This window comes from Poecilia reticulata, chromosome 13 (assembly GCF_904066995.2).
Source record: "Poecilia reticulata chromosome 13, P_reticulata-male-v2, whole genome shotgun sequence".
NCBI lineage: Eukaryota > Metazoa > Chordata > Actinopteri > Cyprinodontiformes > Poeciliidae > Poecilia > Poecilia reticulata.
The window spans coordinates 31704993-31731774 of NC_088842.1; the positions used below are offsets into that span (position 1 = coordinate 31704993).

A 26782-nucleotide genomic window follows, 5' to 3' on the forward strand; every position below is an offset into this window, starting at 1 on the left:
AATCTCACTTTTTAAGATTTTGTGCAAAATAATGTAATGAACATGTTTTGTATAGACCGCAGAGCTATCCTAACCTGTTAAGGAAGCATATGAAGTTAGCTTTAAGGCTCTTTGCAGATTAAATAAAATCATTTAACCCTCTGACGATCAGTTCATGTCGACTGGACTTTTCCTTCTGGTTGCTCGATTGCATAAATAGAAGTCATCGTCTTTTCCATCAGAATCATTTGTCTAGTGATAATTAAAATATTCTATAACCTAATAACTACTATTTGCAATTTTGTGTGACTTGCTTTACAATTGATTTTACAAGCGGCGGTATGATGTTGAACGATGCGATTTTCTTATTTACCAGCAGAGGGCGCTAAGCTCTCAGATTCGATTCGGTCCGTTTCTTTGACGTCGTCGTTGACCTTGCAGTAATAACTTGCCCTCCGTTTTTGTATGGAAATGAACTTTTTAATGAAATAAAAGACGTTTGAATTATTTCCCCTGAGGATAATGAAGGATCGCTGCTCTCTTTTCAGCAGCACACAAACTTCCATCGCTGTTTTTGCTTTTATTGATTTTCTATTTTTGCTCATAAAACCCATACTGTCATGTCACAAGACAAATTGTTCCTTTTTATCCGCCTGTTTTCAGTTTGCTGTGCACTTATTTTAAAATCCCTATGAATGACATCAGCAGCTGTCCTGACGGCGGGCTGTAATCCCAGATTACAGGTCAGGGCGTCATCAGGGGGATTGGCAGGAGCAGCACCCATTATTATCACCACTAATGTGGGAGACGAGCAGAGCTGGCTGTCTTGTCTTAGAAAAAAATTAAATAAAATATATAAAAACACCGGTTGCTCTATTGTAGAATGGAATAAAGCAACCAGAGAAGCGATTAAAAAATGTCAGAAATTCTGAAAAAAAAAAAAAAAAGTTAAAAATTCTGAGAAAAAGAGCCCAAATTTTGACATAGAAGTCAAAATTCCGAGATTAAAGTCAGAATTGTGTGTGGGAATAAAGCAAATGTTTTTTCCCAGTCAGAATTCTGGAAAAAAATCAAAAAAATCTGAGATCTGAGGAAAAAAAATTAAATCCAAATTCTGACATTAAAATGAAAAGTCTGAGATTAAAGTAAAAATAAAATGTTTTGATATAAAAAGTAAAAATTCTGAGGAGAAAAAAATGAATCCTGGAAATAAAATCAGAATTCTCTTTATTTATTTTTGTGGCCCTGATGGCCTTCCATACAGTTTGTAGCCAAGTATCACCCCATTCACTCGTTCCATTGTAATAGTTTATCATGAGTTCTTGCTGCTAAATATTGCACATTTGGTTGTTTTTGTGTTCACTCACACATTAACCCTGGATGTAGAGCATCAGAAACAGACCAGCCTCTCCTCCATTAACACGTATCGACCCGCCGCGCTGTGACGTTCTCGGTGTTCAGACTGATCAGCTGATCGATGCCGCGCCGCGCCGAGCCGCTGCGTGTCCAGCCTCAGTCTGCAGGACTCCCAGAACCAGGATGAGGCCCTGGATTCGCTCCAGCAGGTTCAGATCAGTCCAGGTAAACAAACTCAATCCAATCTCACAAGCTTGAACTTTTCCTCCTAATTATTTATCTTATCACTGAATCAAGTCCTAGTTAGAGGTTAGTATTTATTTTCTTTATTGTTTTAATAAACTACTTTCATTCTGATTATATAACATGATTTTAACTATTTTTAAAAATAGAAAGTAGGTGCATAAAGTTTGAATTCATTGTAAATATTGTAAAACCAGTTACATTTACTTTAGTTCCTCTTCTGAAAATGGCCTTTCAGGAGTATTTTTATTAATCTGTTCTATGAATTATTATGTTATTATGAAGTATTTCTTCTCTTATTTGAGTAACATTTCTGGATTTTCTACCCATGTTTGTTTTAACAAAACATGTTTTAACCAGAAATCCACCATAAACAGACACACATCTGCTGGTTTTGTTAAAGTTTCATCAGTTTCTTATTGAGAGAAACTGATTGGAAAAAAATTATTTTGTCTGATTTTATTTGTTACTTATATGAATAATTGTCATGTTGATCCTTAAAATACTAGAATTTTCATTTCACTTTATAGTTTGGTTTGTTTGATTATGTAATGGGCTGCACGGTGGTGCAGTTGGTAGAGCTGTTGCCTTGCAGTAAGAAGGTTCTGGGTTCAATTCCCATCCTGGGGTCTTTCTGCATGGAGTTTGCATGTTCTCCCTGTGCATGCATCTAAATTGTCCCTGTGTGTGTGTGTGTGTGTGTGTGCATGGTTGTGTGTCTCTGTGTTGCCCTGCGACAGACTGGCGACCTGTCCAGGTGACCTGTCCAGGTGACCTGTCCAGGTGACCCCGCCTCTCGCCCAGAACGTTAGCTGGAGAGGCACCAGCACCTCCTGACCCCACTGAGGGACAAGGGTGTAAAGAAAATGGATGGATGATTATGTAATTTGTAAACATGAAATGATTGATAATTTGATAAGTTACTTAATACTTGAGTAGATTTTTTTAACCAAATACGTTTTTTTATTCTTACCTGAGTATAATTTTTGGTCACTACCCACCTCTGATTTCAAAACTTTTGGCTTAATTTTCTTGATATTTACCTTCGATTATCACTGGAATTGGTAGAGTTTATAAACCTGATGCAGCTGAGTCATTATGATTGATTCTTCATGTTTGCCTGTTTTATTCACTCTGTGTGTATGGAATCACTGTCCTGTCAAAACTCACAAAACATTCAAACCTTTATAGCTTGAATATTATGTTATCTGAAAGATAAAATAAAACGGATTAAACAATTTCTGCTGTTGAAACTTTGTCAGACATTATAAGATCACTAACTAAATCAACAGGAATGGCAAGAAAATATTTGTTTTTGCATATTTTATCATGTCGTGTGTTTATCTTCTGAGTAAATAAAATGTTCTGAATTAGGCTGTGGAAATTGTTTAAAATGTTTCATTTTTACCTCTTTGAGCGTATCTTTGTATCTTTTCCACTTCCCAGTAGCAGTTGACATAAATTACTTCTAAGTGTGTCAGGTGAGAATTTATTGTATCGTTTATCATTTATTGGGATACATTTTTCATCATGATAAGAATTTTGATTATTGTCGTCACAATAAATTCCAATTAACGATGTTCAAAACCCCAAAACTTGTTAGTTTGACTATTTTCTCCATTGTTTTTATTGTTTAACAGAAATATGATTAGATGCTGCTGTTATGTGTAGTTAAATGATTCAAATCCTGACTAAAGGAGCGTATTGCAAATCAAGAGCAGTTCTTGTGTTTGTGGTTCTATTATTGTTCTGCCCTGCAGCCATAGTTACCTAAAGAAGAAACAATAAGTAGCTCTCAGGTTCACCTTTATTGTTATTATTGCAATACTGCAAAATATGGTGATATCACCATATCACCAAGCAAGTTGGATTGTAAATACAACTTGGATTTACGATGTGCATAATTAATTAAGGAGGCACCAATGTGAAAAGCTGGGCCAATACAGATATCTGATATTGACATTGCTGTTATAGCTAATAACCGATATTTACCAATCATCAGGATCACATGATGATAGTAATAGAAAATGGCTTCCTACTACCCAGAAACTTTTTCCTCCATTTTTATTCACAGAATTTTATTTTGGAGAGACGTCGCTCCAAATTATTCATAATTTGCTTTCTTTTTTCTTTTTCTTTTTTTTTGTAGCACATCCCAAATGTTCTAACATAAAATTAGCTTGGAGATCTAAGGCGGTTTCTACTGAATATTAATGCATACTAAGGTATATTTGATGTTTGAACAACTAAAATAAACAGTTATAAGCGTTTTCAGAGGGAGTCTCAAGTATTCATGAATTTTATCTATTCACGGTAAGTTATGGCTCCAGTTTAGCTCCATATTTCTTCACTATTTATTTATTTGTACTTTTTAAATTCATTTTGGTCTTTAAAATACTAGCATAGTAAATATTCAGGTTAACTTTAGTTACTAGTAAAATGGCCGGTCGCTTTGTTTCTTCTTTCATCGGTAGTAGATGACTTGTGTCAGAGTCGGAATTAAACAACATGTATGTTTAAAATGGAGGACAGCATAAATAAGATGCTAATAAGAACAAGGACATGTGTGTATGTTTGAATAAAACAGTTATAAGTAAATAAATAAATAAAAAGTTTGTTCAAAATGGCAGATCACTGTTGTCTTGCAACAGTTACAGCTGCTAATGTGTTGGCATACGCCTCAGAAAGTACATGGCTAACCCCCTGGCTCTACATGCTAGTTTTTTAAAATTTATTTTTTTACATGTTCCGTTAATATTTGGGTCAATAAGACAAATTATCTTCCCACAATCGAGTTGTGACTTTCAGAATAAATCTAACGCAGCATTGTCGTTGCTATTTCCGTCTTTGAACTCGGAAAATCGGACGTCCGAGCATAAAGGAACGCAGCATCAGCCTTGAACGCGGTTTTTCTGATTTTCTTGCGCTGCACCTGAAGGCAGCAGCCCAGCCTGTTCTTGCTGACGTCCCTCCCTCCCTTATTGTCACCGAGGCTGAGCGCAGCGAGGTTCCGTTTTCTCTCCTCCTTTTTTAAAATAAAAAATCTTCTAACCTCTGAGAAACACAAATTATTTCGTTTTTGACACGTAGAGAACCGACTCCGGTGAGTTTCCTTTCCACCGCGACCATGAGAGGAGCTAAAGGGCGGACTGGACCGAGGAGAAGAGCCGGGGGGACGGACTGACTCAGAGGCGGCCGCTTCCCTTTCACACACCCGCAGTTGGTCATTGATTTACATCCCGAGGCCGAGGCGTTCCGCCGGCGTCCTCAAACGCATCCTCAGCTGGTTCTGGTTCTCTTTAATTAATCGGAGCCGGGATTTTTGCCACGCTAGCCGGCTAACAGGAGGCATTAACTCCCGGTTCTCCCCCAGAATCAGTCCCCGGTTCCTCCTGGATGTTGTGCTCGTTTTCGTCACCTCGGGATGAAGCAGCTGAATGGAAACCGATGATCTGGGTTTGTTTTAAAGGTCCGGCCCGGTTCTAGGGAGATGATCCGGTAGAGGTTGTGAGGTGGGGGTTTGGGGTGGGGGGTGGGAGGGGAGCTAATCTAGAGGAGGGGTATTTCTGCTGGAGACATCATGAGGTTACCGGTTTGTTTTTAACGGATCACCTTAATCTGGATCACCGTCTGGGTGACCTGTGCTGCCTTCACGGACTGTAAGAAATGAGGATTGTAAAGACTTTCTCCTACTTCTCATAACCCTGGATTTTTTTTGGTCTTGTTTGGAACAAAGTGTGAACAAAAGGAAAAACTGATTCCCCAGTTATTTTTATTTATCGCCTGGAGGACTCGCTCAGGGAAGAACAATGTCTTTACGGACTGCACTACCTGGGAACGAGCGGAACCAGGACCATGTAAGTACATTTAAAAACACGGACAGTCTGGCTATGATTACCACTAAGGAGGATATCACCACCCCATGTGACAGTAAAAGTCCAAACTGTTCATGTCCAGCATGTGTGGGATCTGCAGAGAGGCTAAAAGTCTAAACTGGTCATGTCCAGCATGTGTGGGATCTGCAGAGAGGCTAAAAGTCTAAACTGGTCATGTCCAGCATGTGTGGGATCTGCAGAGAGGCTAAAAGTCTAAACTGTTCATGTCCAGCATGTGTGGGATCTGCAGAGAGGCTAAAAGTCTAAACTGGTCATGTCCAGCATGTGTGGGATCTGCAGAGAGGCTAAAAGCCTAAACTGTTCATGTCCAGCATGTGTGGGATCTGCAGAGATGTTAGCTTCCATTTTTCTGACCACAGTCCTCAATGGCCATTTTGATCATATCTGAAGTCCTAATTGTTTATTTCTTAGTTTTATTCATTTAAAACCTTTTGGTAATGAAAACCCAAAATTCAGTTTCTCTGAAATTATACTTAATGAGACAAATAGAATAGTTTCTTTTACAGTCTATGGGCCAAAATCGTCAGTTCAAAAATACTTGCAGGCCAAAAAATATTTTCTACAGTTGATGTATTTAGAAAAGTTCCATTCCATTTTCTTGACACCCTTGTCCCTTAGTGGGGTCAGGAGGGTCGCCAGTCTGTTGCAGGGCAACACAGAGACACACAGGACACACATCCATGCACACACACACTCACACCTATGGGCAATTTAGACAGACCAATTAACCTGACAGTCATGTTTTTGGACTGTGGGAGGAAACCGGAGTACCCGGAGAAAACCCACCATGCACAGGGAGAACATGGAGACTCCATGCAGAAAGACCGGGGCCGGGAATCGAACCCAGAACCTTCTTGCTGCAAGCTAACAGCTCTACCAACTGCGCCACTGTGCAGGCCATTATTAGCCAAGTTCTAATACTGAAATCAAAAGCAGACTTTAACGTAACAAGGTGTCTTTAGAGAATTAGTCAATCGGTAGATTTGTTCCTATATGATCACTTTGTGTTGCATTTAATATTTTGTCTAGTAGATTTTATTTAAAAATGTTACTTTTGTCTTAATTTATTTAATTTATTCTTGAATTGCAGTCCAGTGGCCGCACAAAATCAGTCCAGGGTCACTAAATAAAACTCTTTCAGAGTAGCATATGTTGCATCTACTGCAGGATATTTGTTGTCATTTCATTTCTACTTTTAAAAACGTAACACTTTTGCAAACAATCCAAAGATATTAATGGAAAGTTTAGTGGAAGGATAAAGTGTGATTAAGAAAGGAAAAAGTGGAGAGGATTATGAAGCAAAGTAAATTCAGGTGTCTGGACTGAAGGCAAAGCAATCTCAGCTTCCTGATCCTCATCGTATCCAAAGGCCGATCTCCTCCATTCCACGCCGCATTGATGCAGTAATTCATGCAAAAGGAGCCCCAACCAAGTATTGAGCGCACAGAAATTGAAATACTTGACAAAATCCTGTTTTTTTTTTAAAGTATGCATTTTTTTTATTGAGCTTGTGTAGGATTTTTATTTCCTGATGATGGATTTTAAGTTTAATTGGCAACAATCATCAAAATAAGCAGAAATAAACACTAAATGTGTCAGTCTGTGCAATAAATAGTCATTTTTTTTACCTGAATTACTGCAATAAGTCACTTTTTAAATGTTCTGTAAAGCACCTACAGCTGATATATTATTAAAATAACATTTAGTGTGTAGCCATTTAAATAGTTGCTCATCTTCAACTTTGAATTATTTTTAAAGATAATCTTCCTATTTGTTTGCTTTGAGTAAATGTTAATGCATCAGCTTGTAGTTGTGCTTTTATTAACCCAAAAATGTATGTTATTTATTGTAGAACATTTTTCCCCCATTGAAAATCATTGCAGCCAATATTAAGCATTCACACAAAATAATTTTTTATATTGCATATTTAACTTCTGAAATTACCTTTTTTTATTTTTCATTAAATCAGTCTTAAAATCTTTTGATTTTTGGTTGGAAGCATAAACTAGGAAACTCTTTGGTTGGTTAAAAAGAATAAATAAACTTATTTTCAGGTAAGATTAAACACAACGTTTTACTTTATTTTTCAAAATTCTCATCATTGCAGTTGGGTGGTTACATGCCAACGTATATATGTGTATTTTTGTAAAAATAAATGTGTTTTACAAAAGGAAGAAACAAATTTGAGTGACTTTTATGGCGCTAATAGTGAGCTAGCATGTCTATTTGATGATCATAATAACAAAGATTGTGTTTGGCTGGTCAGTGGGCCCCTTTGGGGGCCCTCTGGATGCGGCCCTGTCGTCCTTTGAGCTCAGAATCGGGTCTTTGTGATGCTCCTGAAGAATCCGTCTGCCGTTTGTAAAGAGCAGCTGCTAATCTATGGCTCATTAAGGACGGCTTGGTTAGAGCAGAGGGGAGGCGTGAACCGATATCAGGGTGCCCGCCAAAGTAAAACGCACGATTTAATCATCAATTTGTTTAAAAAACAAAACAAAACGGAAACATTGCAGACTTTTAACCTCCTTTCTCAGCTGATCAATAATGAATCCATTTGATGGAAGCCCACCCAGCTCCTCCCCACCGCCGTGTTGAACCTGCAGCTCTGCTAAATGTGCTTCGTCAGGCTAGCCTGCTGCCTCAGAGCGCTGCGTTTTGATTTGAACGCATCTTTACTGGGTCTGCAAGCAAGGCGACACAAACCGTGGTCAGAAAGTACGTTAGCATTAGCTGCCTGAAACACCAGAGAGGCACCGATTAGACGAACAAGAGGTCGCAACAAGCTTTGGAGAAGCTAAATAACGGATTACAAGCAACAAATCAGCAGCAAAAATGTTTATTTAAGTGAAACTTGCTTATTTTGAGGAGCTGGAGTCGGTTGAAAGCATCGGCCGCCTCCAGCTCAGGGACACTCCGGCCTAAAATAGTTTGAATTTGAATTTTTAACAAAAGGCCTTCTTCCTGCTGGATCCCAGGCCTGCAGCTGGCAGAGCGCAGAAACGCTTCCTCTCCTATTTCTAAAGGATATTCTGGGCGTGTGTCGTCACCCTCTCTAACCATTTTAATTACTTTAAATTTTGATTTAGTCCTTTTATTCCCGTTTGTTTTCCGTTCAGTAGAAGTTGCATTTCCCAGTCAGTCGAACGCCTCCTGGGTTTTTGCGCCCGGCTGTTTGTTGCCTCCTGTCCACACCAGGCTCCATTAGCACTCAAATATGAAGCAGATGAAGGGAGGTATTTAATATTTACTCAGACCTGTTGCAGCTGGATTGAACCTTTGCTGTTAAACCACACCCAAGCTGATAGCAACCAGAAGGAACTTTACATACATTTTTCTATCTGTAAAGTTGGAAACGAATCGTTTTTACTAACTTTTGTTGAACGTTTTCACTCGGTTTGTGCTAAAGAAAATGAGCATTTTAACCGGTAAGACGGGCAGTTTTCTCTGTGTAACGTCACCATGGCAACAAGGGGCCCGTCCTCGTTAATCCGTTTGATCGGCGCGTTTACTGATGTCTGCCTTTTTTGAACAGAAGGCCTCGGGGTTGGCCGTTTTTCAGCTGATTCATCAGAATCAGGCCTGTAGGGAGACATGGAGGCTGATGGTGGAAAACAGTCCTGCTCAATAAGCGTTTAACACCAGGCACTGATAAAAATACATTTCTGCCTCGTTAAGCTAACTAAACGAAGGTTCACGATTAGATTTGGTGCTTAAGAGCTGTAGAGTTTGCAAAGCGGTAAATGTCAGTTTTAGACTTTAGCAAGTACTGAAATTATTTAAATTTAAGTTGTTTGAAAACACACAACAGAAACGGAACAAAGCTGGAAATAAAACCAAGTTAAAACTAAGTACACCCTTCCTGCTTCCACATTGTGATTAGAGCTGAAATGAGTAATCATGATTAATCTATTATTGAAACTAATTCAGTAACCAACTAGTCATTAACTTTAGTATATTTCAGTACTTGATTCATCATGATTCATGGTTTCAGTCCTGCTTGGGTACGGTGGAGAATCTGTGATGCTGTGGGCCTGCTTCTCTTCTGAAGACCAATAAAAGTGACCAGTCATCAGGTGTTAGGCTCATCATACAGCCTGTTAAACACGGCGGTGGAAGGGTGATGCTTGGGGAAAGGGCCAGAGCATTGGTGGGGTGTCATGTGGAAGACACATCAAGTTCTTGCTTCTAAATATTTTTTCCTTCCACACAGTTTTCTCCATTTGGCTTCATGTGTGTTTATGTAAATAATATTTGCGTTTTTGTCCCTGGAAGTGAAGGATTTATGTCCCAACGAGGCCGAATGAGTTGGAGCTAGCGCTCGTCTTCAGTCAGAGGTATTTCTGCGAACGTTGTTGCCTGCGTTCGGTTATGACTCAGTCGTATTTCTCATGACATAGCAGCTAGCTCTTTCACAACAACCCACACAGTCTGGATGCTTGTTCTCTCTGCAGCTTAACCTTAAAACCCTCCATTGCTTAATCTGGCCAGCCCTGAAGTTAAAGGTTTCGTCTCTGGAATTTGAGACTAATTGTTGTACGTTATGGTGCTCCATATTTACACATTGTTGGATTTTCATTGGATCTGTCTCAGTCTGACTGCTGGAGCACTAATGTATCACTGTTACATCCGTTTCCAATATTAATATTGATATTATGCCTGGTAACTGATATTTACCGATCATCTGCACGTCTCCAAACAAATGACCAATCTCCTCCCAAACCACAAAACAAAGAAAAGAAAGAAACAGTTATTGTTAATATCGGCCCAGTTTTACTTTTAGAAACAAAACCGATATATTAAAAATGGTAATTTTTGGTATGATTGGTTCAAAATCTATCCATAAGTTAATATCAGATGTTTATCCTTGCTGGTTGTTAGCAGGTTGATTAAAAAATATCAACCTGAAATATTTACTGGCTCCAAAATAAATTCAGTTTTAATTTATCATCATTAAATGCCTGAAAATGTATTTCTAATTACTCAATATTAGATTGGTTGGAATTAAAATTGGACCGATGAGAAACTTTGGGCTGATATCGATATCTGATATTAATATTGCTGTTAAGGCAAAAGATGAGTTTTATTCTGGATATAAGAGCAAAAATTCAAACACAGAATTTTAAACCCAAATGTTCTGCTATGGTGGAGAAGTTGGGCTGTTTTCTCACTTGTAGCAAAGAAAAGATCATTTTTTTCCTCTAAAACCAGAAACCAGATGCAGAACTAATTGCACGGCTGCATATGGATTATATTGGAGTTTTAAAGATGGGTTGCATTGTAGGGCTGTGTAATAATATCGATTTTGCAATATATCTCGATATTTTCTTTCCTAGAAAAAAATCGATATCCATCCTCAAGTATCGTAACATCCAACTGTCACCTTGCTTACTCACTGCTTGCTTCGCCGGGAGAGTGATTTGGTCATCAGGCTTAGAGTGATTCCTTCAGATGTTAAGTGTTAAAAAGGTATCAAACTATTCAGAGCAGGTACTTGGTTCACTTTATTTACTTTACAAATGCATGTAAGCTACAGTTTGTACTGTTTCAATTAAAAGAAACTTGTTTTCTCACCACTTCTTTGATTCATTTTGTCCAGCTGTCGACTTTAAATCTGTGTCCAACCAGAGCCAGGTATTGTGTAGTTGGTGCTTTTAATCAGTTTTCAGTTAAATTAATTCAGTCCAACTCTGTAACAGTCTCAAAATGTCACCAAAATCACTCTGTCCCTCTGAAATCTTTCAGAAAATCGCAAAAGTGAATTGAATTGTATAGTTTGCTGAATATCGCAATATATATAATATCGTGAGCAGAATATCGTGTATCGTATCGTGAGATTAGTGTATCACTACAGCCCTAGTAAAAATGTTATTTTCTGCCTTTGCCCAAACCTGAGCTGCTCCTTTCACCAACACACTGATTTCTGGGTTTCATCTCCATCCTGGATCCGGACCGCCACCTTTAGTCAAGTTCTGCTGCTGCTCTCAGAGCCAGCAGCTCACGCTGCGGCGCTTCTCCCCTCTCTGGCTGGAATCGATTTCTCTGTGTGTTGGTAGATATGATGAAGAGTTGCTGTTTCTTCTGTAGAAACGGGAGTCAAACTGGGAGTCTTGTTGACTGCGGTTGGCTCCAAGCTGAAGACTAGCTGGACTGTCACGGTGCAAATGTTTATGGGGCGTCTGAAGGTCTAACGCTGCGGGATTCTCCAGCAGATCGCTTTATTGTTTGGATTTATAAGTTCTTGCTTTCTAATAATAAACACAACGTGGTTCTTTACATGTTTAACTGGATAGGTATTCTATGTTTTTATTATTATTCAACAAAAGTAAAACAAAAAATGAATCAAAAGCCTGTCTCTCTCTAGGCATCTGCCAAACTCGGATGAAATGTTTTCTTGTCTTTCCAACTTTGAAGAATGTGTCAGACCATATTTATGTCCCAGGAAGTTGGATGAAAGTTGCCAAATGTTTATGAGAGGCTGGAAAGTAGAAGATGAAATGCTTTGATTATATTTAAAGGTTTTGTTGGCTCTAGTGGCCTTTATTTGAAAGTATTTTGACAGGAAGGAGGGTTATGGGAGAGGGGGAAGACGTGCGGCAAGTGTCACCAGGCTGGGAATCGAGCCTGTGACCACCGGCACGAGGATTAAGACCTCAATACATGGGTTGTGCTTTGCCCCTGCGCCACCACAGCGCCCCTTGATTATATTTATTTAATGGTCTCAGAATAGGATTTATTTTTAGAGTTGGCTCTAGAAAGTCAACATGAAAGTTGCAACAAACATGTTTGCTGTTTCAGACGCTCTGTTTTGCCCGGGGCTCGTCATGAGGCTGTGTGTGTGAGAGACGGAATAAAAAGGAAGTCATGTAGTGGGTGTGGGTGATTGCTTGTGAGCACATGTACAGCTGTGCGCTCTGAAAAAGACCAACATGTCGGCTGGAGGCCTTTTGTTCCCTGGACGACCGAAGGGTCGGTGGACTCGTTGTCCCGACGCGCCGTCCAGCCGCCCGTTTCACCAGACAGTGGCGAGCGGCTCCGGGCTCTGCTGAGGCCAGCTCAACCGTGCATGATGGGTATTAAATGAGGCAGGCTGCTATTGGATAACCGATATTTGTCACAACGCCTTGCTGATGCGCTGCACCATATCTGAAATGGTTTGTGTGCAACTGGAGCTCAAAGGTCAGGGAAGTGGGACAGTGGTGTCTGTGCTGAGCAGGCCGGCCACATGGGCTGCCTGTGAGCCCGTCACCGAGCCTCCAGCTGATATATTTACTCTCATTAGTGGGTTGCAGTTGTAAACTGCGGTAGCTGATTCAGCTGGGAAAGAATGAAACGGTGAGCAGAGAGCTGAGCAGCTTTAGAGAAAGGGCTTAAGAGCTTACCGGACCTTTCTGTAGCCGGGTTGATGAAGAACATTCAGAGACACGTTTTACAGGAATGTCCACGTTTAATTTCCTCCCTCAGATTTATATTACTGCTAAAATCTGTGTGTCACCTTCTGTCTGCTGTTCTGCATCACAGTTGTAGAGATAGTTTCACTTGTTGTGTCACTTTGGCGTTGTCTTCCTGCAGGAGAAGACGAACAGAAACTGCTTACGGACGTTTTCTGCTAATGTCAACATGCAGCTAAAAAGCTTTTCTGGGTTGTGATGCATAAATGAATCAGTCAGAAAAGAAAAAAGAACAATTTTCTCCTCACTTGCAGGTCTGATCCTGAAAATATGACTTGTTTCCTGTTAATTGAATGCACCAGAACCAAACAATGGCATTTCTCACAGTCTGTGAATGCATCAGTTGAGTTTGGGAAAGATCAGATGGAGGTCAGAGCTGCTCAGGGTTTGTTTCCTGTGAAACCAGGCGAAAGATTAGACCTGCACGATATATCAGCATTTACATTAATATCGGTCAGTTTTAACATATCGGTATCGGTCCAATAAGTAAAACAACTGATGCTAATTTTCACCTTGTTGCAGCTTCTATTCATGAGTGGGAAAGGAGAGGAAATGTTTGGTCATGTGACACTGATGCAGCAAAGGATTGTGGGGAATTTAACTGGATCACGGAGCTGTAACAGCGGTGTGGTTGTTTTTATTTCCTGGTTATTGGCCAAAACAGCAACATCTGTCCATCCGTCCGTTCGTCCGTCCATCTGTCCGTCGTCTCCAGCGGCCATTGGACGGTTGGTGCAGCTCACTCTGAACATTCTCCCAGTTTATCATAATGAGCAATATCAATATTGGTTATCGATATTGGCCAAATTGTTGCGTCAAATAACTCTGGTGATGAAGCATTTTCTTCATAATATGTTATTATTTATGTTTCTGAAGTGTCAAATCATTATGTAGGAGCTTTTTATTTTGGTTTCTTATTTGGAGACAAATGTTTTCTGACGTGTTGAAAATTTGAACAGAAAATGTCACAAGCAGCTCAGGCGATCCTTTGATAATTGTGCTTTTGGTTTTTTATTTCATTGTACATAAGAGCTCTCCAGTCTGCAGCATCTTTTACTCAAAAGCAAAGTTTCACCCAAACCTGCATTTCACTGATTTATAGGAAACTTTTTCAAAGAATGAACAAACAATATATCCATGTTTGTTGCTCAGAATAGACAAGAAAATAAAATGAGTTGCCAGAAAGCACTTTTAGCTCGATGATTTTGGTCCAGGCAGCAAAACGTTTCAACACTGTTGCTTTAAATGGAGGGTAAAAATGGCCGCATCTCTGGTGGATGGCACCATATAAACAAAAAAAAGGTATAAAATTGTTACAAATTTTAGAATTAAATCCATTTTTGAAGACAAAGTTCAGCTAAGCCTCAGCCTTCCTGGCGATATTTTCATGTTCCACTTTATGATGTTACAATATGAATACTTAGAAACTTGAATCCCATATTAACATTTTCCACTGATGATATGCTTACCTAAGACTTTACAAGTTGGATCCCTGTACAAGTCAAAAGCAAATTGCACAAATTCAGGCCAAGTTGAGAGTTTTTTTTCCCTTTTTTCTTCTCGCGTTTTGGTCATTTTATCTCAGAAAAACTTGACGGCTGTTGAGCAGGTGGCGACCAACCTGCTGGATGAAGAATGAACACCATTCACATAGAGGCTCCCTGCAGACAGACCCATTGTCAGAAGCTCCCAGCCAGCAGAAAGACACTCTGATGGTTACAGTCGATGCACACAGTCAGCCTGTTGTGCGAAGGGCCTCGGCTCCTCAGGTGTTTGGTTTCCCCTCAGGCCCAAGCTGCTGCGGTTTAACCTGCTCACATATCCAGTGTCCTAAACGGCCTTAAATCTGGAGAGTCTCCTGACTTTTCTCATGCAGTTGGAGACTAATGAGATTTTTTCTGCTCCAACGTCCGAGAAATTTCAGTTTCATTATAATTAATGTGAATCATGTTGATAATTTCTGCTTATAGAAATCTTTATGTTCACATAAAGGCAGTTTTGGGTGATTTTTGAGTGTTTAATCAACTACAGGTTGTGATTAGAGGCTTTTATGGGATATGCTGCAAAAACACAACATTTTACCAAGTATTTTTGATCTAGTTTCTGGTGCAGGTATTATGACACACTTAAAAAAAGTAACTTTGTGACAAGTAACTTTTCAGCAAAATATCAGAGCTTGTTTTAAGACGATGATATTCCATATTACTGTATTTTCCGCACTATAAGGCACCTAAAAACCTTCAATTTCCTCAAAGGCCGACAGTGCGCCTTATATATGGACCAATATTGAGCCACAACAGGTCTAGAAACTACGGTAAACAGCCGCCGACTTCATTTTCCCCCGTAGAAGAAGAAGCGCGCGGTGCATGCTGGGATAGTTGTCAGAACGCTGGTTTGTTACTAAAGTTTGACTGACCTATCTACCTACGGACCTGATAATCAGGTTGTCTGCAGGTCATTTAGCACCAGGTTCTCCACAAACATGCTGTGCGCGATCGGAGAAGGGTGACCATCCTCCGGTCGCGCCGCGGTCCAGTCGCGGAAGGCTCTCCTCGCCGACCCGAGTCGGACTGTTGTGTTGACATTCTTTATGTCAACAAAGTAGCTTTAGGTATTCATCCGACTAGGGGTACCAAGGGACCAGCCCCTATACATTTAAAGCCGGGGGGGAAGAGAGACGGAGACTGCGGTGGCGGCGTGTCGGTTGGTCTGTGTTACCCAGAAAGCAGTTGGGCACAATATCGCAACACCGTGAGTGAAACGATGACTGGGGCAGCTACTATATAAAGTACTGGGGGACCAGTTCTTTATTATTACACAAAAACATTTGTAGAGAACGGAACAAATCGTGTCCCGTATCGGTTCAATACGGGACGGGTGGTAAGCGTCTACTCGATGCGCCTTATAATGCGGAAAATACGGAAGTTTGAAAACATTTTTCAAATCAAGTCTATTTTGTTTGTGTCTTAATTTATTTCATTGTCTTTTTTGTAATGATGATGTTGTTGTAGTGTTTGTGTTTGGAGCTCAGGAAGAGGCGTCTCCAGTGTGGTACAGACTAAGCGGGATCCTTAAATAAGCAAATTAATTAATTAATTGGTGAAAAAGTTAAGCTCACATGTTTCTGCAAAGTTACCTGTAAGTTAGTTTTGCCTTAATTCAAGTGTACTAAGATATTTGCAGTGGAGACCAAAATAATTTTTTTGTTTTAGTAAATCCTGTGTGATGAATTACTGAAGCATCATTAGGAAGCGACGGTGGTTTATCTGCTTGCTCTTCGCTTTACTTCCTTATCTTTGAGGTTTCTGCAGCTTCCTTGAGCAAACGGTAAAGAAATGCTTCCTGTCAGAGACCAAACTTTAAGATTATTTAACAAAATTACGTAAATGTGTTTCTTTTCATGCTTCCTCAGCATTTATATCTGCTGTGCAAACATGGAAGTGTCTTTGTTTTGGAGGTTTCAGTGTTTCCTAAAGTCAAACAAGCTGATTCAGCGTAAATGTTTTCACACTTTATTACTACCTTCCTCAATTATTGTATTTGGGATTTTATGTGACAGAACAACCTAAATTGGTTCACAGTTGTGAAATGAAAGGAAATGTAGATGATATATTTCAAAGTTCTGTATGGAGAGAAATCTGGAAAGTGTGGCATGCATTTATATTCACTCAAGTCAAACTTTTATCAAATGTTTTGCCTTTTCTGTTTTGCAACGTCTCTACCTATTTTTGTACAGTTCAGGGCTGCAACTAACAATTCTATCAATTAATCTGATGAAACAACTGGTGCATTCTGCAGATTTTAATGAAAAAACTTTCATTTAAGCTTTTGTTATACAATATTCAAAATACATTAATAAATACAAATTAACCAACAATTCAATTACTTTTTTAAAGAAGAAAATAAACATTTTATTGACATTCTCTTAGTGAATTTGAACCAGGTTAAGATAAAACTGCACCCATTATAAGGAGTTCTGGATAAAACGTATTTACAGATAAAATAAATATGTTTTTATTGTAAATGCAAAAATGTATATAATATTTCTACAGTTTTGACCTAATTTCAGTTTAAGTATGTTGTTTTTGTTCAGCAAATGTCATTTTCCAAGTCTGTATGCTCCAGTAACATTTAATCAATTACTAAATTAGATGGTGATTATTTCAATATTTGATTGATCATGATTAATCTGATTAATCGTTTCAGCCCCAGTACAGTTTTGGATTAATTACTGTTTTGAATATGTTGTTGTTTTCACCAAACTGCCTTTTCTGAGTCACATACTCCAGTTGAAGGTTAATCGATTGCTGCATTAGTTGACGATTATTTTGATAATGAATTAATCACGATTAATCTGATTAATCGTTTCAGCCCTAGTCCAGTTCTTTTAGCAAATGACCTTTTTGAGTTTCTGTACTCCAGTTAACGATTAATAAATTGCCAATTTCAAATTTGTTAAATTAGTAAAAATTTATCACCATTAATCCGATTAATCGTTTAATTCCTGGGCTCATTAGCACACGCCTGCACAGGTAGGAGACGTTTAGATGCTCCTGTGGATGCATCTGACTGAAAACTCGGGATTAAACATATTTTTGTCTTTCAAAAACCTTCTGAGGGAAATAAATAACCCCGTATTTAGGGAAACAGATCATTAGCGAGGGGAGAAATCCATCTGTGTTGAAAGGAGCAAACTCCAGTCCAGCCAATAAATGACTCAGCATTTAATCCGCCGCCGCTGCTGCTGGTCCAAACAGAATAAATGTGACCACTTACTCAGCTCAGGCGGATCATCGCTGTGCCGTGGAGAACGATCTGCTGAGTAACGCGGCTCCAGGCTGCTGCATGTTTGCAGCTTCACGTTATCAGATATATTTACATTAACTGGACCTGTGGCTGGAGGCGACGGGGAAACTGGTGCCGTTGGGGCATGTTAGTATTAAGATATTGACAGTTTTATAGATCCAGTGTTTATGAGAAACCTTTGTTTTTAAGGAAATGAAACGTTTGAGCCGTTCAGTAGTTTTTAAGTGGCTTTGTTTGCTGCTCAGAAGGTGAGTAGCTCCCGCAGAAACAAGCGTCTGCCTGGTTCCCCTGGGGACATAATCTGTGTCAGAGAAAAACCGCTTTGCAGCCAAACGGGTCTGACCCGGATTAAAGCTTTGATTCCCAGGAATTTGAATCGTTGGCAGAAGCCAGACATGTCTGTCAGCTGCTCTGATGCTTCAGCGGCTCCTGGTGAAACAGAGGCACTCGGCATTGTTTCTAATGATGTGTGCTTGGGAGGATTTCATTTCCACTGAAAGAGAAACCAGTTGAAGCCTTTTACTTTTTTTTACTATTCAACAACCATAGGCAAGTTTGAGGGTTACAGGGGAAGCTTTAATTTACAGTCACTTTGCTTTTTAACCCCTTAATGGGAAGGCAGCTCTTGGAGAAATCTGCTTGAAAATGCAGATGCTTGAAATCATACAAGGTTTATATGAAAGACTTTGATATAAAAATAAATGTAAGACTCCAGGGAATACTCTAAAACGCTAATATTACTGAGGGAGAGTAAATTAACATGTTCCTCAGCAGGGCTATGCCAAAAAATCAACTCTAAGAATCACAATGTAAAATGTCCCAAAACTGATATTTAAGAATAAAACAAGTTCACTCTGTCGACCTCCATTTTTAAAAATGTACATTCTGAGAGACATTCCACCAGCTCCGTCTTCATTGCAGGGAAACATTTGGACTCTTTGGTTTTTACTGAATCCTTTGGAAACCGAACGTGTCAGATGAAGGTTGAGCTCTTCACAAACGCCACAGATACGCCGAACCCAGAAGTTTACGTTCGTGTTTTATGCAGAAATGCTGTCAGGCAGCAGTGTTGACGTTTCACTTACGTTCAGCTGGTCTGCTTCCACTGTCAGACCAGTTTATCATCCAGCAAATGTTGTAATGACAGGCCTAATCATGGCCCCAAACATCAGATTTTAATCGTGAGTGATCTGGTAGCTAGCTGATCTAGCTTCATTTCAATGTGTCCAATGCAGACTTATTTTGGGCTAACGTTACTCCATACTGGTTGCACAAGATAGCAGGTTTTCTAAAGAAAAACCTCTTGATTGTAATCTTTGGCTTTTTAAAAATCCTGATCTCTGGTTATTTGTACTGGATGAGGCTGCTCTCTCCTGATTTATGCTTCAGTGTCATTCTTTGTGTGTTGATTTTTGCCCTTTTTATGTTTGTTTTACACATTTTCCTGCAGCTGAGTTCAGTGAATCTGCAGTTTTTTTCCTTCCATTAAATCTTGACCGCTGATCAGCGCTCGGCTCACCGCCATCAGACCTGTCTGTCAGAGATACTGGCTGGTTTTTCTGCAGCAGTCTCTTCCTCGTGTTGTCCTACCAGGAAGAAGCGTCGCAATGCAGCATGTGACACGGCTGCTGTCATCGCTGTGACATCTCCGTTTCCAGGACAAGATCTGACGCAGGGTGACGTTTCTGAAACTTCCCCTCTGCTCTTGCCACACAGAGAAAGATCCTGAACCCTGTTGGAAACATTTCCAGATTCCTGCAGAGATGCTCAGGAAGCTGCTGAGAACTTAAAAAAAAAACATTTTGCAAACAGTAACTTTGCTAGAAAGAGGACGATACATGGAAACCAATGTGGAAATGCTGATTGCTATAGAAATACATGAGATCTGAAAACTATGATTTTTATTTTGTTTTTCTTGCTAAATGTGCGATTTCTCGCTTAAAATCTTCGTAGATCTTTGGTGTTCTTTGTTGAGACCTGAAACAACTCAACTATTGATTCACCAGTTAATATTAATGCGCTGAGTGACATCTTTTGAGTCTGAGCTGCAGGACAGGAAGCGGAAGCTGCCACCATGTGTATTTTTAAGAGTTTGAGGACGGAGGATTACGCCACAGGGGCACCGACATCACACATCCTGTCTTTGCTCAAGACTTTCACATCAATTCACGCACTACTTGCGTAGCTGCTGTGCATTCAGATCGCCTCCATCAGGGTGTGGGCAAGTGCTTGAAAACTCGTTTGTGCTCGTCACAGGTAGCGGCATTAAATAGCATCGCAGTTCCTGCAGATAAGCCTAGAAAATCAGATTTGCATTTCTTTGGCTGCAGAGACCTGCGTAGAGTTATTTATGAGTCGGACTGCAAAAGAGGAAATGACGTAATAATCGTCGTACATTCTTAAAAGTTATCTGATCCTGATAGATCATGTCAACAATGGAAAACCTGAGTCGATTCCTGAGTTTCCGTTCATCCATTTTATTCAGTTTCACGCCACACAGACGGTAGAAAGCCTTGCAGCGCATGCAAATCTGCATTCCACAACAATGCAGCTGCATGTTTGAGTTAATGGCTTTTGTTAGGCAGGTTAGGACTGTCATATAATTTGTGGCTAACAAAGACGTCTGAAACTTGATTCTGTGTTTTAATAAGCTGAAATATTTAATCTCCTCTTTTAAGGCTAGACAATAAATCAATAACAGTATAAATCGCAATAGAAAACTCTCTGAACTCCAATCCACAACCGCACAGCATTCTGGGGGTTGTAGGCAGATGAAAGACTATTTCACTTAAATGAAACATCTTTCCAATGCTGTGAGCGAAATGTTGGAATCAAATTCCAAAGGATCTGTCTTTTCTTGTTATTTCCTTTTCTTTTCTGTTGATTTAAGACCAAGCTCAGAGTTCAAAAGTTCAGAGAAGAAAAAGAGGCGGGGCCATCCTTCTGTCAACAACTCGCTTTATCGTTGTTGGAATGACGTCTGGATGTTTTTCCACCGTCACACAGGAATTTCACTAAACCCTGATGTGGAGTCGCGGTCACTGTTACCCTCTAACAAGTTTAACTAAACTTCTAATGGTTTAGATGATCATTTCTACAGGAAACTTGACTATTGAATTCAAACTGTTTTTGCTTCCTTGAACAGGTTGGGATAGGTCTATGGCACATGTGTCAAAGTTGAGGCACGGGGGCCAAATCTGGCCCACCGCAGCGTTTAATGTGGCCCTCAAGACTCCAAATTACATCAATAAGTCCCTCCAGTTTTTCACAAATCCACAAAAACAGATCCCCACTTTTTTTTTTTTTTTATTTCTACTGCAAATTTTTCTAAAAACTGGCCAAAAACATTGAGTTTACCTAAGACTGCTGCCTCAGGTTTACTAGATGACATGTTATAGTCCATAACCAATACAGCGATTAATAAAAAGTCACATATAACGTCATACATTAGTGCAAACATCATAAAAATTACTCACAAATATTTCCGAATTAGCACCACAAAATCTGTGATTTTTATTACAAAAAAACAATAGCAAAATCCTGGATGGACTGATCAGTGTGAAAAGAAGTTAAATATATATATATAAAAAAAACTGATTGAATAATGAAACAAACAGTTATGTAATGAACGACAAGTCAACAAGAAAACACCTGTCTCTTCCAGCAGGCATTGTACAGCGCATTTAAATCAGCTGACCAAACGTGCTGGGTTGCTAGGTAATGGACGGAGTTCTGCCGGGGTTGCTAGGTAGCGGATGGAGTTCCACTGGGGTTGCTAGGTAACGGACGGAGTTCCACTGGGGTTGCTAGGTAACGGTGTCGTGCCTGTTGATTGAGACCTAATACTTGGGAGGCTTTGAAACGGCTCATTTTCTAAAATAGTTGAACTTATTGCTAAAAAGAAGGGAAAAAAAACGGCTCGGTGGTGTTTTAAAAAAAATAAAATAAAAAAACAAAACTTTTGGGCTGCTTTTGGAAGCAGTTTAGATCCGAATGGAATTAGAAAAACATGCAAAATGTGGTATTTGCATAATGGAAAATTAAATTAATTAGAAATGTATTTTTAAAATAAAAAATACAATAAATAAGAAAATAAAATAATAAATAAAACGGCAATAATAATTTAAGAATTTATCTTTAAAATAGTAATCATTGCAATTTGCTGTCTGAACTCTTCCCATCAGCGCCGGCAGAGTGACGTGATCGCTCAGTTTCCAAGGTCAAGGTGTGCAGCAGCAGCAGCTTTGCTGAATGTGCAAATTGCATCCGAACAGCAACCTCCACCTCCAGCTCCATCCAAACATTTAGCGCCATCCATCTTCTGAACGAGCATCCTATCACATTTATAATGATTACTGGGGGGGTTATCCCACAGGCTCACACCCTAATTCGTTTTCTGACTCAGTTCTCCGTCCTCTGAGGCTGTCGGACCACACCTCCAAGTGAAGAAATTGTATGTTAATCAGAAGAAGTGAATCGATGGAGCCCCAAATTTATGGGAGCTTGCTGAAAATGAAGATAGCAGCTGGAGACAAAAGAAAGGGCGTGTCTGGGCAGAGAAAAGGAGAATGGAGGGAAAGGATGAAAATTGATTTGTCTGGGGGATGGGAAGAGCCGGGGCGGAAAAGGAGAGGGGGGCAGAGGGTAAGGAGGGGTGAAAATGAAGGTGCCTGGATAATATAGACAAAGAACAAAGGCAATCAGTTTCTACATTTCTAATAGTTGTCCTAACAAACACTTTCACTAGCTTAAAGTTTCCCAGGTCAGTTATTTTCAACATATTCACTTCAGTTTATATAATTTAACATGGCTGGAATATCTTATAGAGAAACAAGAATCGTAATATATAAACAGATTGTCACATTTAACACAGAGTGGATCACAATAACCGGGTAAGACGCAAAAATATTTGGCTCAGAACTGCAAGTATTAATATAAAACAATTATTTAGAACTATGCAGCAGCCTCTGCAAATACTTGTATCTCTTGTAAAGTATGGAGGACAGATACTGCCAAAATAGGGGATAAATGTATAAATAAATTAATGGCTAAGTGTAGCATACAAATAATAGAAAATAAGATATTTCCCAACTTATTTGATGACATAATGTGACATTTTTAATATTTGTGTTAATATAAAACTATCAGTATTTAATCTCCTTTATTTCTTCATTTGTTAATATTCTATATTTACTGTTTGCTCATTTTTTACCTCCTGTCACATTTTGTTTCATTATTTGTTTTGCTTAATATTTTTTCTATTCCGTATTTATAATTTTTTTTTTATTTATGGTAATTATTTTTATTATGCATTGATTTTCTGTAACATTTTCTCCTTGCAGTTTTTGCTAAATGTTACTTATGTTGTCTTCTAAATCTTTGGAAGAAATAAAGAAGAAAAGAAAAATGGGGAGGGAATGGATAAAATTTACTTCTACATTTATTGCCAATTTTGGCAGAATCTGTCCTCTGTAGTTTTGATCCTGAAAAACCTCCAACATTTTTTTATTGCTCTCATGTTTTCTTCTTCATTTTTGGGAAAAAAGAAATTGAAAGGAGTAGTAGGGAGGAAATGAAGAATTTTAATTAATGTGGTTATGTCCAATTTTGGCAGAACCTGTCCTCCATAGCTTTAAGTCTAAAAAAACCTTCACCATTGAGATGTGAAGGATCTAAAAATAGTGACGCTGCTTGGAAGGAAACTGTAAATCACAATCTGTCAGTGGCCTGAAGTGTTTTATCTGTCAGGAACTGGCTGAAATGAAATACCACCACTTTGTGAAAGTGAACCGTTCAAACGCCGACAACAGCAGAAATGTAAAATGTCTCCTGGTTTCCTCTACACATGACCTTTGTGCTTAATTGTTTCAGTAATTATCTGAGACGCTGGAGCTTCCTTTACGTTTTCACTTCCTTGTATCATCCCACATCCTACATTTCTGCTCATTTTCTTTATTATTGTTTTGTCGCAGATGAAAGAAGGTTGTCAAACCCTTTTAAAAATAATTATTAATGTTGCTGTTTGCGATTTAAACTGCGTAGGAAGGGGACGTCCCAGATTTCAACAAGAATCAGAGCTTTGTTGGGTGCGTCTGGTTGAGTGGATCAAAATCATCCGGCTGAATGTCGGTGACCTTGCAGCAAGTCATGAATGTGAAGAATGTGAACTATGAGCGATCACATGAGATGCACCAAGGTGACCCGGTTACAGTCGGTTCTGGAACCACATGACTGCAGAACCAGAGTCCCGAGGTCTTTGACGGTTCTGGTGAAGTGATGCGGTCACGTATGACCGGAGAACGTTGGCTGCAACCGAAACAAATCGGAAAATTAGACTCTAAAAATGTCTGCTTGCACGGTTTTAACCTGAAACTCAGCAAAGTTACATCCATCATGTTCGTTGCTGTAGATCAATTATTTCTGATTTTATTTAAATAAAGAGTAGTTTATAAACCACTGAACGGCTTAAAGGTCTGCTGCTGTTGTCATAGCAACCTTCCAGACCCCTCAGGCCTTCTGGGACTGGTTCTGCTCTGCATCCAGAACCAGAACCAAGCATTCAGCTTCTATGCACCACAAATCTGGAACAAACTTCCAGAGAACTGCAAAACAGCCGAAACGCTGAGCTCCTATAACTCAAGACTAAAAAAATCCAGCTGTTTGGAGTTTATTTTGAAACATTACAAATGCAATATATTGATCAATATTTTGATGTGTAATGATGCCAATTTTTATTTACATACGCAGATATTTATTTCTTCTTTTTTTATTGATCTACGGAATAGTTAACCAGATAATAGGATGAATAGCAGCAGTAGAAATCAAATAACCAAACACAAACATACATAAAAAAAGGAGGCATCCAAAACAAAAACAAAACACAGAACATAGTCAATTGGTGTCTCAACAAAAATTCAATGAATTAACATGGTGTCTGTCACTACTTTGTATTTTTGTGTTTTGATGACGTAAAGCACTTTTAACTGCATTATGCTGGACATTGATTGATTGACGATTGACCGATTCCCCCCTCTTGCCGCAGCATGCCTCCCTGTCGGCCAGCCGCTCGGATAAAGGTACGGGCTGGTCGAGCCGCTCGCTCGGCGCCCGCTGTCGAAACTCCATCGCCCTGTGTTCGGACGAGCTGCCGCACATCGGGAACTACCGACTGCTGAAAACCATCGGCAAGGGCAACTTCGCCAAAGTCAAGCTGGCCCGCCACATTCTGACGGGCAGAGAGGTGAGCCAAACGAGAACTCGAACGAAAGCTCCGTTTATCGCTCTGGAGGAAGCTGCGAATTGGTTGGAAGCATTTCAGCCACGAGTTTTGATAAAAAGCCTGCAGTAGAATTGAGGCTTTGCGCTCTTTAAACAGACGTCTTTCTTCTCATAAAACCCGCTGACCTACATCGGTTGAACCGATACCTGGAGGCTCAGGAAGCTCCACACGGCCTGGTCATGTGAAAAGCTGCAGTTTCCCACCCAAATAAAGCAGAAGTCAGTCGTATAGTCAAAGTTTACAGCTGAGGGCCTGATGTGGTCTTGAACTGGGCCGCTGCCTCTTATTCAGGGCTTCCGGGTTATTTTTGTTGATTGCAGCTTTTAGCGTCATAAACATGCTGTAAAACGGTACGTCTTGAACTTTGTCCTCTTTTATTGTTTCGCTTGAGTACTGAATAAGGTCATCTCTTAATGTATAATTCAGGAACTTAATTTTACAGCGGTTTAAAAATATAAACATAAATCCATCAAACTGCAGATGCATGTCAGTGAACCAGAATATCACAGAAACGTTTATTTTGTTTCAGGAATTAAATTCAGAAGTGAAACTCACTGTGAATATATAAATTACGCAGTGACATATCTAGATGTTTATTTTGATTAATATGGAATATACAGCTGATGGAAATTGAGTCTCTCAGAAAACACATATTTAGCTCCAAACTAAACATTTAGTTTGGAGGCTAAATGTTTAGTTTCAAGATAAATATTTAGCTTTAAACTAGATATTTAGTTTTAGTCGCTAAATAAATATATGCTGGCTAAACATTTAGCCTTAAAATATTTAGTTTTCAGGCTAAATGTTTGGTTTTAAGATAAATGCATAGCTTCGAAATAAATATTTATTGAGCTAGCTAATTATTTAGCTTCAAATTAAATAGTTTGAACCTACATATTTAATTTAGAGCTAAATATTTAGTTTGCAGCTAAAAATTAAGCTAACTAAAAATTCATTTCCCACTTTGGCTTTTCATTGTGTTGATAACCTTTTAGTGTTTGTTGACATTTGGGATTAAAAAAATGTAAAAGATTAAGAAAAGCAACATTTAAAAAGATTAAACAAACATGACAATTTTAAGAATGTTGTACATTTTCTGTCACTGTTTTGCAGGTTGCCATAAAGATCATCGATAAAACCCAACTTAACCCAACCAGCCTGCAGAAGGTGAGCGACATGAAGCCGTTCTACTGTGAAACTGTTCGTGAAAAACGTCGGAGATTACCGACGTTTTTTAATATTGTCCGACATTAACTTTAAAATTGTTGGACTTGTCGACTGACTTGCCTTTTTTTTGACCTGCCTCGCACGGACATATTTTTCAACGATACATAAGAGCACATCGTTGCTACGGCAACGCATTCTTTCAGGCATTTTGATTGGTCAAGGCACAGGAAGCGTTAAGGAAACTATTTGGCTAATTCAAACGCGAGGAAATATAATTTCTTTACATTTTCAAACATGTTGAGATGTTTCATTATATTTGCTCTTAATTATATGATGAATTTTAATCTTTTTCAGTCATTTCTGATCATTTTTCTCAGTTCATTATATATTTATAAGCAGAGCGTTGCAAAAGTACAACTTGCAAAAAAGATACAAGTTGTACAATTAGCCTAAATCTAATACTTCCTTTTTTCCAAAGCATCAAATGATAAATTATGCAACTTAAGTAGATTAAAAAGCTCAAAGTCACTGTTGAGTCCACAGAGTCAGTGATCCCCTGGCAGATGAAGCTGGATGTGTCCCAGGCTTTGATTCCTCATTTAATCCAG

The 26782-nt window shown here is 39.1% G+C and overlaps 1 protein-coding gene across 10 annotated transcripts in view; it reads left to right on the forward strand.

Annotated features, from left to right (window-relative positions):
- The first annotated feature begins 1503 nt into the window (after positions 1 to 1503).
- mark4b (MAP/microtubule affinity-regulating kinase 4b) overlaps positions 1504 to 26782 on the forward strand; it is a 61026-nt gene continuing 35747 nt past the window's right edge. For 3 of the 10 annotated variants that reach the window (XM_008426599.3, XM_008426602.3, XM_008426603.3), the window contains exons 1-3: positions 4354 to 5435; positions 24771 to 24968; positions 26121 to 26174. In XM_008426599.3, coding sequence (XP_008424821.1) covers positions 5388 to 5435; positions 24771 to 24968; positions 26121 to 26174 — 300 coding nt within the window. In that variant the 5' untranslated portion in view covers positions 4354 to 5387. Of the gene's footprint in view, positions 1561 to 4351; positions 5436 to 24770; positions 24969 to 26120; positions 26175 to 26782 lie in introns of those variants that run through there. The other 7 variants (XM_008426600.3, XM_008426601.3, XM_017308281.2 and 4 more) reach the window with 4 other exon arrangements.